General features: G+C 42.9%; 2 protein-coding genes across 2 annotated transcripts in view; both read left to right on the top strand.

Moving 5' to 3' along the window:
* LOC143115010 (carboxylesterase 5A-like) overlaps positions 1 to 15,829 on the top strand; it is a 95,957-nt gene that overhangs the window by 36,462 nt on the left and 43,666 nt on the right. The window contains exons 2-4 of the mRNA XM_076276848.1: positions 10,841 to 11,036; positions 11,717 to 11,858; positions 12,029 to 12,130. Coding sequence (XP_076132963.1) covers positions 10,841 to 11,036; positions 11,717 to 11,858; positions 12,029 to 12,130 — 440 coding nt within the window. The remainder of the gene's footprint in view (positions 1 to 10,840; positions 11,037 to 11,716; positions 11,859 to 12,028; positions 12,131 to 15,829) is intronic.
* Positions 1,828 to 6,500, top strand: LOC143114900 (taste receptor type 1 member 1-like). The gene is made up of 6 exons (XM_076276739.1): positions 1,828 to 1,949; positions 2,599 to 2,899; positions 3,146 to 3,892; positions 4,068 to 4,283; positions 4,674 to 4,794; positions 5,569 to 6,500. The coding sequence occupies exons 2-6, from the start codon at positions 2,639 to 2,641 to the stop codon at positions 6,498 to 6,500; spliced, it is 2,277 nt and encodes a 758-aa protein (XP_076132854.1). The 5' UTR covers positions 1,828 to 1,949; positions 2,599 to 2,638.

Below are 15,829 nucleotides of genomic sequence, written 5' to 3' on the forward strand. Positions count from 1 at the left end.
GAGCAAGCTCCAGGTTAAATAACACGTAGGTCGTCAGTACAATCCAACTTATCCGAGAGTGTAGTCTGAACAGCCCGTGGAGAACGAAGTAAGCTCCGACGAAGTCACCGGGCTGCGTAGAACAAATATCGTCTGAGAAGAGATAAGAGGGAAAACTGGCGTGTGACAAGAGCTGATATAATCTCGGCGACGTGACGCTTTTGGTATACAACTCTCGGTCTGTGGCTGGCGCAAGTTAGAAATATATCCACTACGAAGAGACTTCCCTGGCGGTCAGGTAGCCTGCATACTAGCCAGCGGTCTGTTTACTACTGAGAGCAGAAGTGGGAAGCGTAAGAGCCTGAAGCGGAAGTGGTAAGCGTAAAAGCCTGAACTCCGGCGCACAGCATACGTCATTACCAAAGGTTGCTGATTGGTTAAGGGAACTCCAATGATTTTAAACCTCAAAATAAGCATATGCCCATTACGGAGACGGATTATTATTACATTGTTCCAGACTGTATGACGAAGAGAAACATAGTCACAGGCGGTAATGACCAGGCTAGCCTTGGTGCCCCCTTCTTTCAATTCTGGTTTTGTCCGACTAATCGCGTATTTTATTAGCCTATGGCCTGTCAAAATAATATTAGCATTCACAGCGCAAATTAATTTAGTCTTTTACGCATTGGAGAAAGTGACGTCCAAATTCAGAAAGAAAGTGCGTCCAAATTCACCCATTCTTCTCAGTTGAACTACTCGCGAAGTAGCCTACACATCATACAGACATCACAAGTATCACATCACATGAAAGAGCTTTTTCTCAGCTTTTAAACAATGTTAGTCGCTAATTGCTGTGGTGAATGGTTCGCGAGACCTGTGGCCTAAATAATATGATTAAATTGAATCATAAATTCTAGGTTCTGCGCCTATCTCCCTACCCATTCATCTCGGTGGAATACTTCACGAACCCTTCGTTCAACACATGACAAACCATATATCAAAATAAACAGCAGACCTTACCAAACACAAAGGTGTAAAGCAGCCCCCTGTACAGTTAGCCGTTCCAGAGTAATCCGGTTTTGAATTTGCAGCAAATTTCAACATGCATGCTCCAAATTTGGGCTAAAATTAGGCTTACATTTTTCTACATGATTACATAACAGGCCAAATACAAAATAAATGTTACAAATATCGCCTAGATATCGTAAATATTAAAATCAGAGGATATACAGCTGACTAAGCTGTGCTTAAATTGTTCAATACATGATTTCATAACAGGCCAAATATAAAATAAATGTTAAATATAGCCTAGATATCTGTAAATATTAGATGATCAGATGATTTACAGTTCTATGTAATATGTCATGTTTCATGTTAATGTAATGTTTTTGTTACAGTGAATAGGTATAGTTACTGTAACTTTGGCCTTGGTGCCCCCCACCAAATATGCCCAACTGAAGGCCAAGTGGCCTTGCCCCTAAAATGGTGAAATTCCAAGCCTGCTCTCAACACATTGTGTTTTTATTTACAGCATCCCAACTTTTATGCAGATTTGTAAATATACAGTAAATAATAATAATAAAAACAATCACATGATTTGTCATCTTTCTCACTTCCAGCAAAAGTATGCAAAAGCTCCTTCCCAGACTGTACATTGGGGATACATTTAATGATGCGTTGAAATGCAAATAGAACCAGTGCATAAGCGAGGTACACATGAGGTTTGCATGTCAATGACAGTGGATCTGCTCATCCATTTCCATCTCATCCATGGGAGGCACAGAGACAATGCAGCTGGCTTTCCTCACCATCTTCGTTATCTGTCTTCATAATGCTTGTTTCTGGGAGTGCTCTTGCCAAGCGTCTGATTTCAACCTTGATGGTGACTATCTGATCGGAGGTCTGTTCCCTGTTCACTATGCAGGACACTCAGACCAGCAAAGGAGACCTGTTGCTATCAAGTGCGATGAGTGAGTGCCTTATATTCACATTCATGTTTATAAACATTAAGATTTGAGTTTCATCCATTTAGCTCACCTGGCAGGGCTCATGGGTCATACAGTTTGACCCACAAGGAGCGCACAAACCTATGAATGGGCATATCTGTACTGCACTGCACTATACTGTAAGGCACCTATATTAATTGTTTGTGTAACCTGTGTTGCGCTGAACCTGCGCAGTTCAGCCTTGCACACGCCCGGACTTGAACCCGCGAAACATCAGCACCTCGGATCGGGAGTCAAGTGTGCTGACAATTGAGCTAAAAGCCCAGGCAAGCTTTCATACCAGCAGCACTCTTGAGGAGTCGGGGAGTGAGGTTTACCAACGTTCCACACGCACAGCTAAGCTAGCTGGCATCCATTACACATGCTTCATTAATTAATCCAAGGTTTTGCCAGTGGATGGTTCCGTTCAACATAAGAAAAGGCAATTTGTTGGTTGATGCATAAACTCCTTCCTTCACCCAAAAAATCTCTCTTATTTATGTGTACATATTAATAGAATATTAAAATGTGATCTGTGTCAAATCATTGTCATAATGACAAATAAACTTAATTTCATCCATTTCCCCTCTCTCCATCTCTCTCTGTCTGTCAATCTCCCTTGCTGCTGTGACAGAAAGTCATTCTTTCTGACTGGCTATCATTTGCTCCAGGTCATGAGGTTTGCCGTTGAGGAGATCAACAACTTGACCTCCCTCTTGCCAAACGTCTCCCTTGGTTACCAGCTCTTTGATCACTGCTCCAGCACCTACAACTTCCCCTCCAGCCTACAGTTCTTCTCCTCCCACAACGACTCCATCAAAGTCAGGGAAGACTACAACCGCTACCTGCCTAAAGTCATCGGTTTCACCGGCCCCTTGACCAGCTCAGAGAGTCTATCCCTTGCTCCCCTCTTCACGATGGACCTCATCCCAATGGTAGAGCATTCAGTCTTTGTTTTCTCTTACTCCAGCAATATGTTACTCTTTCAGCGCCTCCATGCTATGTAGTAGGGTTTTTTTTCTGCTTAGAGAAGTACTTTCCAGTTTCAAGTCTGCTTGATGTCTGAAACCTTTTGTTTTCAGTCTTGTGACAACAGTTCTATTTTTAGTTTTTTAAATACCCAGTAAAGTGTATTTAAAATGTATTCGTCTTTAGTGTCTTTGTATTTTCTGTTTTTGTAGATCAGTTATGGAGCCTCCAGTAGCATTTTCAGTGACAAACAACTGTATCCTTCATTCCTACGGACTGTACCAAGTAACAAAGACCAGATTGAACTTATCATTCAGATCATAAAGCATTTTGGCTGGAACTGGGTGGCTTTCATTGGCACTACATCCACTTACAGCCAGGATGGTTTTCAACTATTTTATGACCTGATTCAAAATGTAGGTATCTGTCTGGCTTACTACGAGATTCTGACTGACACATCACAATTAAACACAATATTTGAAACTATAGATATGCTCCACATAAAAGTCATAATCCTTTTCGTTGATGAGCTGAAGGCTGTGGAGGTCATCCATTTGGCAATACAACACAAATTTCAAAATAAAGTCTGGATTGCTGGAGAGGCCTGGTCCATGTACCAGCCTCTGACCAAACAGCAGGGGATTGAGACCATTGGCACCATCATTGGAGTGACACCACTTGTTGCTAAGCTCCCCGGCTTCAGCAACTTCATCCATCAGTCGAGAATGGGAGGCAACTGCAAGTCTTGCCACAGTGGGGCAGGCCTATCAGACGAAGCTGTTTGCAATCAGGACTGTGAGGCTTGTTCTTCACAAAGTGCTGAGGACATTATCAATGAGGGCAATGCTTACTCCTTCTCAGTGTATTCAGCTGTATACGTCATGGCGATGGCTTTACACAATGCTCTACAATGCAACCACTCAGGATGCGACACAAGTCGCACAGTCTATCCCTACATGGTAACTACCGTACCCTGTCCCCAATATGTTAAAGCTTTTGTAGTTGTTGCTGTGCTTATTACGATGAAGATCCTTGTTGAAAGTGTATGGAACATTTGAGGGAAACAGGGAAGAACTGAACTCCCTCAGCTGGCACTAACATGGTGATCTGTATCCTCATCTATTCTGATTCTAGCTTCTTCGTGAGATCAAACGCTTACCTAAGTTCTCCTTGAACCAATTGAATGTGTACTTTGATGAGAATGGCGACCCGCCAGCACATTACTCAGTCGTCTTCTGGAACACTGCTGACCACACAGTAAAGATCCAGCCGATTGGCACATGTGACAACCAACCGGTGGTGAACCTCTCTATTGATGACATGCAGATCCACTGGCATGGTGATGGCTTGGTGAGTCTGTCCATTGTGTGCACCACTCATTTTGTTTTATCAGTTGTACAGTGCGCAGATTCCTGAGATGAAAACCGGGGACATTTCCAGTTGGGCTTTCGATATCATTAAAATAGCTAATGTTTTATCTACAAAAAGGGTGGACAAAACTGGTTTTCATATATTTTGACTGGGAACAGGCCACCAAAAATGGACTGTCCCTGGAAAACGGGGAAGTCTGCTCATTTGCTAATAAACGGTCAAGGACAGAAAGCTTGAAGTAGTATGTAGTCACATCACATTAATTTCCCACAATTCATTCATATATAAATGTGTTTGTGCTACATGTAGGCCAATAGAGTTTTCCTGTTGCAGTGATACTTCTACTATTAATGTATTTATGATTTGAAGGTGCCATTCTCCAACTGCTCTGCTGAGTGTAAGCCAGGACATGTTCGGCAGCAGGAAGGCCAACATGAGTGCTGTTTTACTTGTGTGGAATGCCCCATTAACCAGTATACCAACCACACAGGTAGAGCAGCATCACCCACTAATCACGACTGCTTGGTCAACAGCTCTGCAGCTTCTCTTTCCTCTGCCTGCTCAGGTTTTATTGTACAGTTCAGTGCAAAAAATGCAAATCCTCTTTTTTAAACTTAGCTCATTACATCTGTTGAACTATTACTGATGCCCACTTTTTTATTGTAGTGTATGAAAAGGATGAATGCTAAGATAAACTGAACAAGATGGTCCTGAAAGGAATAGTTTAAGTTCTTTCTGGTGTTACTTTCCCGGTTGAGTGTGACTGAAGAGTGTGCAGTATCTAAAGCAAATGCTACAACAAACCTTTAAAATAATATTATAATACAGAAAACCTTACATGCTATATATCTTATTTGCCATCTACCCCAGAATTAGACAATAGGATACATCTGATAATGTCTCCACTTCCTATGAATAATGCTAAGCTAGGCTAGCGGTGTTAGGCTGGGTTATTACAAGCACAAAGAAAAGAAGGGTATGTATCCTTTTATCTTACTCTGAAGGAATTTTAGAGTTTTCTTCTAAATGTTATCTGAATGTGCACTCTGAGGCTTTTCCCAACTTCCCTTCAGCTGACCTCTACTCCCGTCTGACCTATGGAATGTATGAGTGGTCCGAGGCTGGAAGCACGTCATGCCAGAAACGTTCTGTGGCTAATGTGGAAGCACCTAATGATGTGCTACAAGCCCCAAAATATGAGGACTTAACCTGAAAGTGCGCTTAATTTGTGTTTCCTGTCTCTGCTTCCTGTTTCTTCTTCTAGCTGACCTCTACTCCTGTCTGAAGTGTGACCAGTATGAGTGGTCCGAGGCTGGAAGCACGTCATGCCAGAAACGTTCTGTGGAATTCCTCCACTTCTCCGACATCATCTCCATTCTAATCCTGCTCTCCACATCATCCTTCATGCTCCTGTGTCTGGGGGTGGCCGTGCTGTTTGCCATTCACTACTCCACGCCTGTAGTGCGGTCAGCAGGGGGCAGCATGTGCTTCCTGATGTTGGGCTGCCTCGCCGCGTCCTCCATAAGCATCTTCTTCTACTTTGGCGAGCCCTCAGCTCTGAGCTGCGCGCTTCAGAGCTGGACCTTTGTCTGCTTCTACACCGTGTTCTTGTCCTGCCTGACCGTCCGCTCCTTTCTGATCATGTGCATCTTCAAGATGGCCGTGTACCTGCCCAGAGCGCATGCGTTGTGGATGAAGTACAATGGGCAGTGGCTACTGGTGGCTGGGGTGTCTCTTCTCCAGCTCCTGCTCTGTGGAGTCTGGATAGCAAATCAGGCGACTCCAGAGAAAGACACAAAATCATTCAAAGACCAGCTCTTAATAATCTGCATTTTTAGAAATATGACTGCTCCCTTTTTATGTGTCATTTTAATGTGTATTCTCAGTGGCCTCTGTTTCTGCTTCTCCTACATGGGAACAGACCTGCCCAAGAACTACAATGAGGCCAAAGCCATCACTTTCAGCATGTTCCTGTTTTGTCTGAGCTGGGCTGTGTTCTTCACAGCCTCCTTGGTGTCCCATAGCAAGTATGTGCAGGTGATCAAGGCCCTGGTTGAGCTGAGCTGTTTGTATCCCATCATGTTCACTTACTTTATCCCTAAGTCTTTCATCATTGTCTTTCAGCCTGCAAAGAACACACAGGAGTATTTCCAAAATGCAATACAGAGTTACACTCAAACTGTCAGTAGAATGTAGATTTGGAATGGAGACTTTACAGATAGAATGCTGACATTCGAGTTCAATTTGTAAAATTGTTGTTGAGCAATTACCCCTTAACCAAACCCCCCTAACCTTTATCATACATTGTTGTTATAAGAATGTCAATTTGTTAATAATCTGACCGAATGTAGAGTATTTGATTGGTAGGAATACATTATAAATAACAATATGACATATGGCAACTTCTTCATACAGAATATTGTTTTGTTAATTGTGAAATAATACAAAGTAAAGGACAGCTGTTTTTCAAGGATCCTTCATATGAAAGTCTGTATCTATTAAACATTATAGGGCAGCCTGAGATGCATTTCAGGAAGAGAACCACATTGGCTGTGAAGGTTGAGCGTGCCTTGAACATAAAATGGTTGACTGTAAATGACTGTATATATACAGTATAAATACTGTATATATATATATATATATATATACCAGAGCTGTTTGGACCAATCAAATCGGGCTTTACTATGATGGACACACACAGGCATACAAGCACACACACACATAAAAACACACATAAACACACACACATGCACATAAACACACACACACCCCATTACCCCGACACACACACTCACAAGTCAACACCCTCACACCCTCATTTACATACTGTTGTGACCACTTGGCTCAGAGTGAGCACGACATGAAGGGGAGACCACACCAAAGTATATTGGTATATACGAAAGTATATTTATTAACTGAGTTATTTACAAGGTCAGTATGTGTAAGGAAAAGCAAAACTGTCGTGTATAGGTCAGCATGGATGTGTAGTGCAAAAGTAAAGGAACAGAGCTGCAGCCAGCCCTGCCAAGAGTGTGCTCGCGAGTGCAGTGCCAGAGGGGCCAAACCAACAGGAGAGCGCTGATTTTATGCACCCTCCAATTAGGCCATCAATTAGCCACCTCGCTAGAACCTCCACAGCTCCTCCTACAGGTCAAGACAGGAACAGACAAGATCAAGCCACACAATATCAGGGAGAATGAGGCAGACCCACCACGGTAGAGCTGGGGTGTCATAATACACAAAAGTTGCAAGAGTAGGGGATGGAGAAGGAGATGAAGACAAATTGACTAGCGTGATTTATTTTTGCGGAGAGAAGCTTCCTCTGAACCTGCTGGTTCGGGTGCAAAGAGACCTGTAACGCCTCCCGGAGGGGAGTGGGGTGGACAGTCAGTGGTTGGGGTGAGAACAGTCTTTGATGACGCTGCTTGCCTTACGCAAGCACCACTTGCCCTGGATGGCCTCGATGGAGGGGAGTGAGGAACCGGTGATGCGTTGGGCCACCCTCTGCAGTGCTTTCTGATCGGAGGCAGAGCAGATGCCATAACATACTGTGATACTGATAGTATATTTTTACTACCACATTTCTCTTAAGACTCAATCAGGACGATGCACGATCAGGATCCAGGCATTTATTCTTTTCAATGAGGGGCCAGTGCCCCTCAAGGGAGAAAAGTACATGTTTGTGTCAGCCCATCATGGATTTCACCAGATTCTCAATATTCTCTTCTAAAGACTACCGGAAGAGGCTGGCCTTTTATGCTCAATTTGCAAGGGTGTGGTTCACGTGGTGATCATAGGTACAACGTCCTCTGATTGGCTTTCTCTTCCCGCCGTTTCCGTCAGCCACACCCAGACACACCTACACACACCTACACACACCCACTTACTATTTCACATATTAGGAAGGCTCCTCAGGTAGAAATGTTATACAGGATGTTCTAAACATTCTTACACTTAATTCATTGTACTCCTTGTACTGAGACTATAAAAATGATACCAAACATGAATACATTTACAGTTAATGACACAAACATATAATTATGACCGCCGCGCAGCGAAGCGGCGGTCATATAGGTTTAGTCAGATTTTTTTTTTCTTTTTCGCATGCCCAAATTTCTGTCAATGATTCCCAGGACACTGAAAGACCGGGGTACACGAAACTTGGTGGGCATGTAACCCCACATGGATAGCATGGAACCATAGGAGGACCATTTTTTTTTTGTATGTTGATCTCAAGGGGCCATGTCAACCCATTCCATAATCACTCATTTCATGTATAGCGCCACCTAGTTAAACACAAAAAAGTAAAAATGAGGTGTTGTAATTGAAGGTATCTGTGACCTAACAAAGTCAAAACTGCACGAAATTGGAAGTGTAGGATCATTATGACACCCTCTGAATGCACGCCAAGTTTCATGGAATTCCGTTCATGGGGGGCCACACAATAAATTAATTTATGTTACTATACACCAACTGGCCTGTAGGTGGCCGGAGACAGTTTTCTGTGAATATCTCGAGAACCGTAGGGCCTAGGAGGTCCACCTTTTTTTTGTATGTTGGTCTTAAGGGGGCATGTCAACCCATCCCATTACCACTTATTTCATGTATAGCGCCACCTAGTTAAAAATTAAAAAGCAAAAAATTAGGTGTTTTCATCACAATATCTCTGGCTGACATGGTCAAAACTGCACGAAATTGAAAGTGTAGGATCTTTATGACACCCTCCGAATGCATGCCAAGTTTTGTGAACTTTCGTTCATGGGGGGCCTTACAATAAAATAATTGATGTGTACATTTAGTGACCGTACACCAACAAGGATTCCCGGGACACTGAAAGACCGGGGTACACGAAACTTGGTGGGCATGTAACCCCACATGGATAGCATGGAACCATAGGAGGACCATTTTTTTTTTGTATGTTGATCTCAAGGGGCCATGTCAACCCATTCCATAATCACTCATTTCATGTATAGCGCCACCTAGTTAAACACAAAAAAGTAAAAATGAGGTGTTGTAATTGAAGGTATCTGTGACCTAACAAAGTCAAAACTGCACGAAATTGGAAGTGTAGGATCATTATGACACCCTCTGAATGCACGCCAAGTTTCATGGAATTCCGTTCATGGGGGGCCACACAATAAATTAATTTATGTTACTATACACCAACTGGCCTGTAGGTGGCCGGAGACAGTTTTCTGTGAATATCTCGAGAACCGTAGGGCCTAGGAGGTCCACCTTTTTTTTGTATGTTGGTCTTAAGGGGGCATGTCAACCCATCCCATTACCACTTATTTCATGTATAGCGCCACCTAGTTAAAAATTAAAAAGCAAAAAATTAGGTGTTTTCATCACAATATCTCTGGCTGACATGGTCAAAACTGCACGAAATTGAAAGTGTAGGATCTTTATGACACCCTCCGAATGCATGCCAAGTTTTGTGAACTTTCGTTCATGGGGGGCCTTACAATAAAATAATTGATGTGTACATTTAGTGACCGTACACCAACAAGGATTCCCGGGACACTGAAAGACCGGGGTACACGAAACTTGGTGGGCATGTAACCCCACATGGATAGCATGGAACCATAGGAGGACCATTTTTTTTTTGTATGTTGATCTCAAGGGGCCATGTCAACCCATTCCATAATCACTCATTTCATGTATAGCGCCACCTAGTTAAACACAAAAAAGTAAAAATGAGGTGTTGTAATTGAAGGTATCTGTGACCTAACAAAGTCAAAACTGCACGAAATTGGAAGTGTAGGATCATTATGACACCCTCTGAATGCACGCCAAGTTTCATGGAATTCCGTTCATGGGGGGCCACACAATAAATTAATTTATGTTACTATACACCAACTGGCCTGTAGGTGGCCGGAGACAGTTTTCTGTGAATATCTCGAGAACCGTAGGGCCTAGGAGGTCCACCTTTTTTTTGTATGTTGGTCTTAAGGGGGCATGTCAACCCATCCCATTACCACTTATTTCATGTATAGCGCCACCTAGTTAAAAATTAAAAAGCAAAAAATTAGGTGTTTTCATCACAATATCTCTGGCTGACATGGTCAAAACTGCACGAAATTGAAAGTGTAGGATCTTTATGACACCCTCCGAATGCATGCCAAGTTTTGTGAACTTTCGTTCATGGGGGGCCTTACAATAAAATAATTTATGTGTACATTTAGTGACCGTACACCAACAAGGATTCCCGGGACACTGAAAGACCGGGGTACACGAAACTTGGTGGGCATGTAACCCCACATATATAGCATGGAACCGTAATTTTTCGTTTTGATCTGTAGCCCCCCCGCTGTACTGGACCCCCCGAAAGGAGGGTAGGGCAGACACAGTTTTCTGTGAATATCTTGAGAACCGTAGGGCCTAGGATGACCAATTTTTTCCGTATGTTTGCCTCCAGGGGTCATGTTAACCCATTCCATGTGGGACTAAACCTATATGACCGCCGCTTCGCTGCGCGGCGGTCATAATAACAAGTGCTGGCCAAGTGGTTTTAGTGTTTGCTGTGTGATCTGCAGATCCCAGTCCTGTGGTGTCGGTGAGGAATGGGACTCTTCGGGGTGCCTCCATGACTGTGAAAGGCTCCAATAAGCAGGTGCAGCAGTATTTGGGGATCCCCTTTGCCCGACCCCCTCTGGGGCCCCTGCGTCTGTCTGCCCCCCAGCCTGCAGAGTCCTGGGAGGGAGAGAGAGACGCCACCCAGCAGCCGCCCATGTGAGTCTGGCTCAATGCTCAAACATCAGCCAGCCATATCACAACATGTCGCCACCGTGTAAACCAACAGCCACTGGAATTTCAAAGCCATCGCTACTTGTCGTCTATCTGCTGTCAACAAACATATTAATTAAAAATGCAGTGCTTTGTAAACATTTCTTTGTCAGGTTTACCAAGATTTAGGTTAGAAGATGTAAACAGAGTCTTAGAAAAACCCACTCATATAACATCACAGTCCACATGAAGGCCAGGAACAGGAAGAGGTTTTACCCTAAGGTATCCTTAATAAGCCTGGACACTGAAATGCACTTTCCCCCCACAACAACCAGCATCCAAATAGGAAACAAATCCCTCGACCACAACTAGCATCCAACTAGGAATCAAATCCCTCCACAACAACCAGCATCCAACTAGGAAGCAAATCCCTCCTTTTATATACTGTTTTTTTTTTTCTCGCTCTCACATTTGTTCATGAAAAATGTTTTATATGTGATTTGTGGTTATTTATGCTTTCATGCCAGTCCCATGCTATTGATATATTATTATATTTTATTTGAGCATAGTATTATATTATTTAAAACTCCCACCTGCTCTTTACTTCTCCTATCTCTTCCACCTCCCCTCTCTCTTTCTCTCATTCTCTCTCTTTCCCCATCACTCTTTCTCTCACTCTCTGACAGGTGTCCTCAGCCTTTAGCTTTTGTCACCCACATAGCCAAAGTCATGGCATACAAGTTTGCCCTGCCTGGGGTGTCAGAGGACTGCTTATACCTCAACGTGTATACTCCTACTACTAACTCCTGCACTGGAGAAAAGCTGCCAGTAAGACCACATGTGCTAATTTATAGTTTAACATGCACCTTCAAGAGCTCATGAAGTACATTTTAGCACACCATGCAATGAACATATCCTTTGTAAAGCCAAGCTTTGCTCTTTATTATTTGTTTGTTTGTTGTGTTGTTTATTGTTTGTTTTTGTCTTCTGATGCTCAGGTCTTGGTGTGGATGCATGGAGGTGCTCTGTATTTGGGAGGAGCTGCCCAGTTTGATGGCTCTGTACTGGCAGCTTATCAAAATGTTGTCGTGGTAATCATTCGGTAATCATTAATGTAATGCTGAAGCTAGCGTAGGCTAGTGACTGCTGTGAATAGGGCAGCTGGCAACTAGGGAAAGACCTTGTGACAGCACGGAAAGACGGCTGACAGGAGGGAATAGACCCCGCCGGGGCTACAATGGGTTAGCAGCTCATTGTGGCAGTAGCCCAGGCTTCACTAAGCTATGGGCTGCACCCTACTAAGCTACAGTACGACATAATGAAAAAATACCCCTAGAGTCAGCGAGAGCAGGGGCGGAAGATGACTCACTTGTGATAGACATGGTTACTGACCCTGGAACGAATTTGATTACGAGTAAGGAAAACATGTTTGTGGAAGCCACTAGTTCAGAGAAAACTGAGAAAAAGCTGCAGATGTGTGTGTGTGATTGGCAGAAGGTTACAAGTCTAAAGGGCCTGAAAATTCATCAAGGGAAAAATAAGTGCTTGGTAGAGGGAACACAGGGTCCCCGCATTGATAGCTATTTCTTAAGAAGTGCATCAAGTCAGTCGGTTGAAGTTCAGCGACAGGAAGAAACCCACAGTTCGCAGGACATCAGTACCCCTGTTGTTGAGGAAAGTTCTAGCTCTGAGGCAGAAAGAGAGGCCAGTCAGCCAAGGAGGGAGAAGATTAATGGTCATAGGCCTGGGGTTAGATGGCCAGGCGCAGCAGAATGTAGAATGTGGGAAGATGTTAATAGTGATTTGGTCAGTATCCTGGGTCAGCTCAAGGGGATGGCTGAAAGCAAATTAGAGAAAATGGGAGACATTATTTATAGCTATGCTAAGGAAGGATTTGGGACTATTGAGAGAAGGACAAAACGGCAACATGAGATAGTTAAATCTAGGCGCCAGCAGGAGATAGATAAACTTATCAAGGAGAGGAGGCAGCTTAAGAAGCAGTGGAGAAAAGCTACAGATGATGAGAAGGAAGGTATTGACTGTCTACAGGCAGATGTGAGGGAGCGGTTGGTAGTGTTAAGAAGAGCTGAACATATTAGGAAAAATAGGAAGAAGAAATCACGAGCTCGACTAGCATTCTATAAAGACCCATTTAAGTTTGTTAAGTCTTTATTCGTAATGCAGAAGAGTGGTAGTCTTTTGGAACCTAAGCAGAAGCTTGAGGAGTATTTAGAGGGAGTGCACAAAGATGGGGAGAGGTTCAGAGAGATGGTACTTCCTGCTAATATCCCACCTATTGGTGAATTAAGTAGCCGATGCGACGATAGTCCACCAAGGTGGAAAGAGGTGCAAGAAGTAAATATAGCCGCAAGCGGCAATGGCGGGCCCGAGCACCTGCGGGCCGCAACCCGTGACATGTCGGAATCCAACAAAGCCCCGACGTGGTGCGTGTGTGAAATGTACATATTTGATGCGTGGGCTATTTGCTTTTGTATTTTATTTTCTGCCACATTTACTCGCTTGGCCAGGTGGGGGCGTAATGCAAGGCAGGCCCATTGGGTGTCATCATAATCATAATATATATTAACCTGAGAAATTTCAGACCATTCATTTTAAGCAAAAAACATTTCTGATACACTTTTTGGTTGGCCAGATGGTGGCGCTATGTTAGGCATTGAAATTACACATGTGAATATCATCACAATAATGATATCCAAAATGTTTGTACACTTTCAGATCAATCACTTAAGGCATTGTCCATTTCTGGCACATTTCCTGCTTGACCAGGTGGTGGCGCTATGCCAGGCAGGCCCATTGGGTGTCTGGATATCATCATAATCATAATATCTATTAACCTGAGAAGTTTCAGACCATTTATTCAAAGCATAGAGCATTTCTGGCACATTTCCTGCTTGGCCAGAAGGTGGCGCTATGCTAGGCCTGTGAATTACGCATGTGAATATCATCACAATAATGATATCCAATATTTTATAAAGTTTCAGATCAATCACTTAAGGCATTTTCCATTTCTGGCACATTTCCTGCTTGGCCAGGTGGTGGCGCTATGCCAGGCAGGCCCATTTGGTGTCTGGATATCATCATAATCATGATATCTATTAACCTGAGAAGTTTCAGACCATTCATTCAATGCACTGTGATTTATGACACATTTCCTGTTTATGTGGTGAGATATTAAAATCATATCAAATATATTACAACATTCAAAAATACCTTCACAATTTAACATCAGCGACATCTTGGCATAATGTTTGCCAAATTTCAAATGAATCTGACAAACCGTCTAGGAGGAGTATGTTCAAATTGATCATATGACATCAGTATAATTGTCATTCTTTCTGTTGCCAGTTGGTGGCGCTATGCCAAACATGCATTATGGGCATGTGAATATTATCATTAACATGGTCTTCCATGACCTGTGAAATTTAAAACATTTCAAGCCATGCATGGTTAATTATGACACATTTATTGTTTATGTGGAAGGGTATTAAAATTAATAATTTCGCCATTTTGTCAAATTACAACATATCAAAAAAACGCTTCACAATTTATCATCAGGAACATCTCGGCGTCATGTATACCAACTTTGACATGAATTGGATCAACCGTCTAGGAGGAGTACGTTAAAATTGATCATGTCCACAACGCACAAAATCTCAATTACCTCACTTCCTGTGGGCGTGGCTAATGGCATGTTAATACAAAAGTTGTTTGTTTTTGGGAGTTACATACACCTACCAAATTTGGTGTGTGTATCTAAAACTATATGCCAACCACAAGTCACAGTGACATAAGGGGGCGCTATGGAGTTGCTGGGCAACGCCCAGTGCCAAGCTTTTATCCCTGTCTATTCACTGCATCACTAGATGTGTGTGCCAAATTTCAAGACTTTTCGATTATGTTAACCACCTCAAAATATTTGCCAACCACGGGATCAGTCAAATAAGGGGGCGCTAGCGAGTCCCTGGGCCACGCCCGGGGTCAAGCTCTTGTACCTAACTGCGATGTGTGACACCTGACGTGTGTACCAAATTTCAAGAGTTTTCGACCATGTTAACCACCTCAAAAACAGGAAAGCAAAAAAGTAGAATAACAATAATAATAATAAATATAGCCGCAATGTCGGAATCCAACAAAGCACCGACGTGGTGCGTTTGTGAAATGTACATATTTGATGCGTGTGCTATTTGCTTTTGTATTTTATTTTCTTCCACATTTACTCGCTTGGCCAGGTGGGGGCTTAATGCAAGGCAGGCCCATTGGGTGTCATCATCAGTGTTGGGTGTAACGCGTTACAAAAGTAATGTAATTACTGTAATATATTGCTGTTTGCGGTAACGTGGTAATGTAAGGCATTACAAAAAAAAATTGGGTAATATTTTACTCGGTACAAACTTCAGTAACGCGCGTTACAATGCATTTAACCCGAAATTAAGTGGTGTTTTGTTTTGATACATATTTGCCACCACACCACGGGAGAACAACAGAGGAGAAAAAATCAGCGCAAAATAGTAGAACGTTATCTCCTGATACTGGTTGAATATGATTGCTGCAGCAAACTCGCAGGCGGACTCTATTTGCGGGATGGACATAAGCCTACGCTCATTATTTTCAGCTTGTCAGAGACAAGGCTATGAAGAACATAATAGTTAGTGCACTTTGTGTGTGAAACCGAAAGATCTCTCTATGCCTCGCGAAATAGCACAAGTAAATTAATGAAACATCTAAAGTAGTGCCACGCTAATCTTTTTGATTCTTGATAAAACACAAACTATGCTGTT

The sequence above is a fragment of the Alosa pseudoharengus genome, unplaced genomic scaffold (genome assembly GCF_046254945.1).
Source record: "Alosa pseudoharengus isolate Yale_2024_CS ecotype anadromous, Long Island Sound unplaced genomic scaffold, YU_APseudo_1.1 YU_APseudo_1.1_scf_9, whole genome shotgun sequence".
In the NCBI taxonomy this organism is placed as follows: domain Eukaryota; kingdom Metazoa; phylum Chordata; class Actinopteri; order Clupeiformes; family Clupeidae; genus Alosa; species Alosa pseudoharengus.

Excerpts from the sequence above, each read along its gene's own strand:
- LOC143114900 (XM_076276739.1), top strand. The coding sequence starts at position 2,639 with ATGAGGTTTGCCGTTGAGGAGATCAACAACTTGACCTCCCTCTTGCCA. Across the intron at positions 3,893-4,067 it reads GCACAGTCTATCCCTACATG|CTTCTTCGTGAGATCAAACG; the intron begins GTAACTACCGTA and ends TTCTGATTCTAG. Across the intron at positions 4,284-4,673 it reads ACTGGCATGGTGATGGCTTG|GTGCCATTCTCCAACTGCTC; the intron begins GTGAGTCTGTCC and ends TATGATTTGAAG.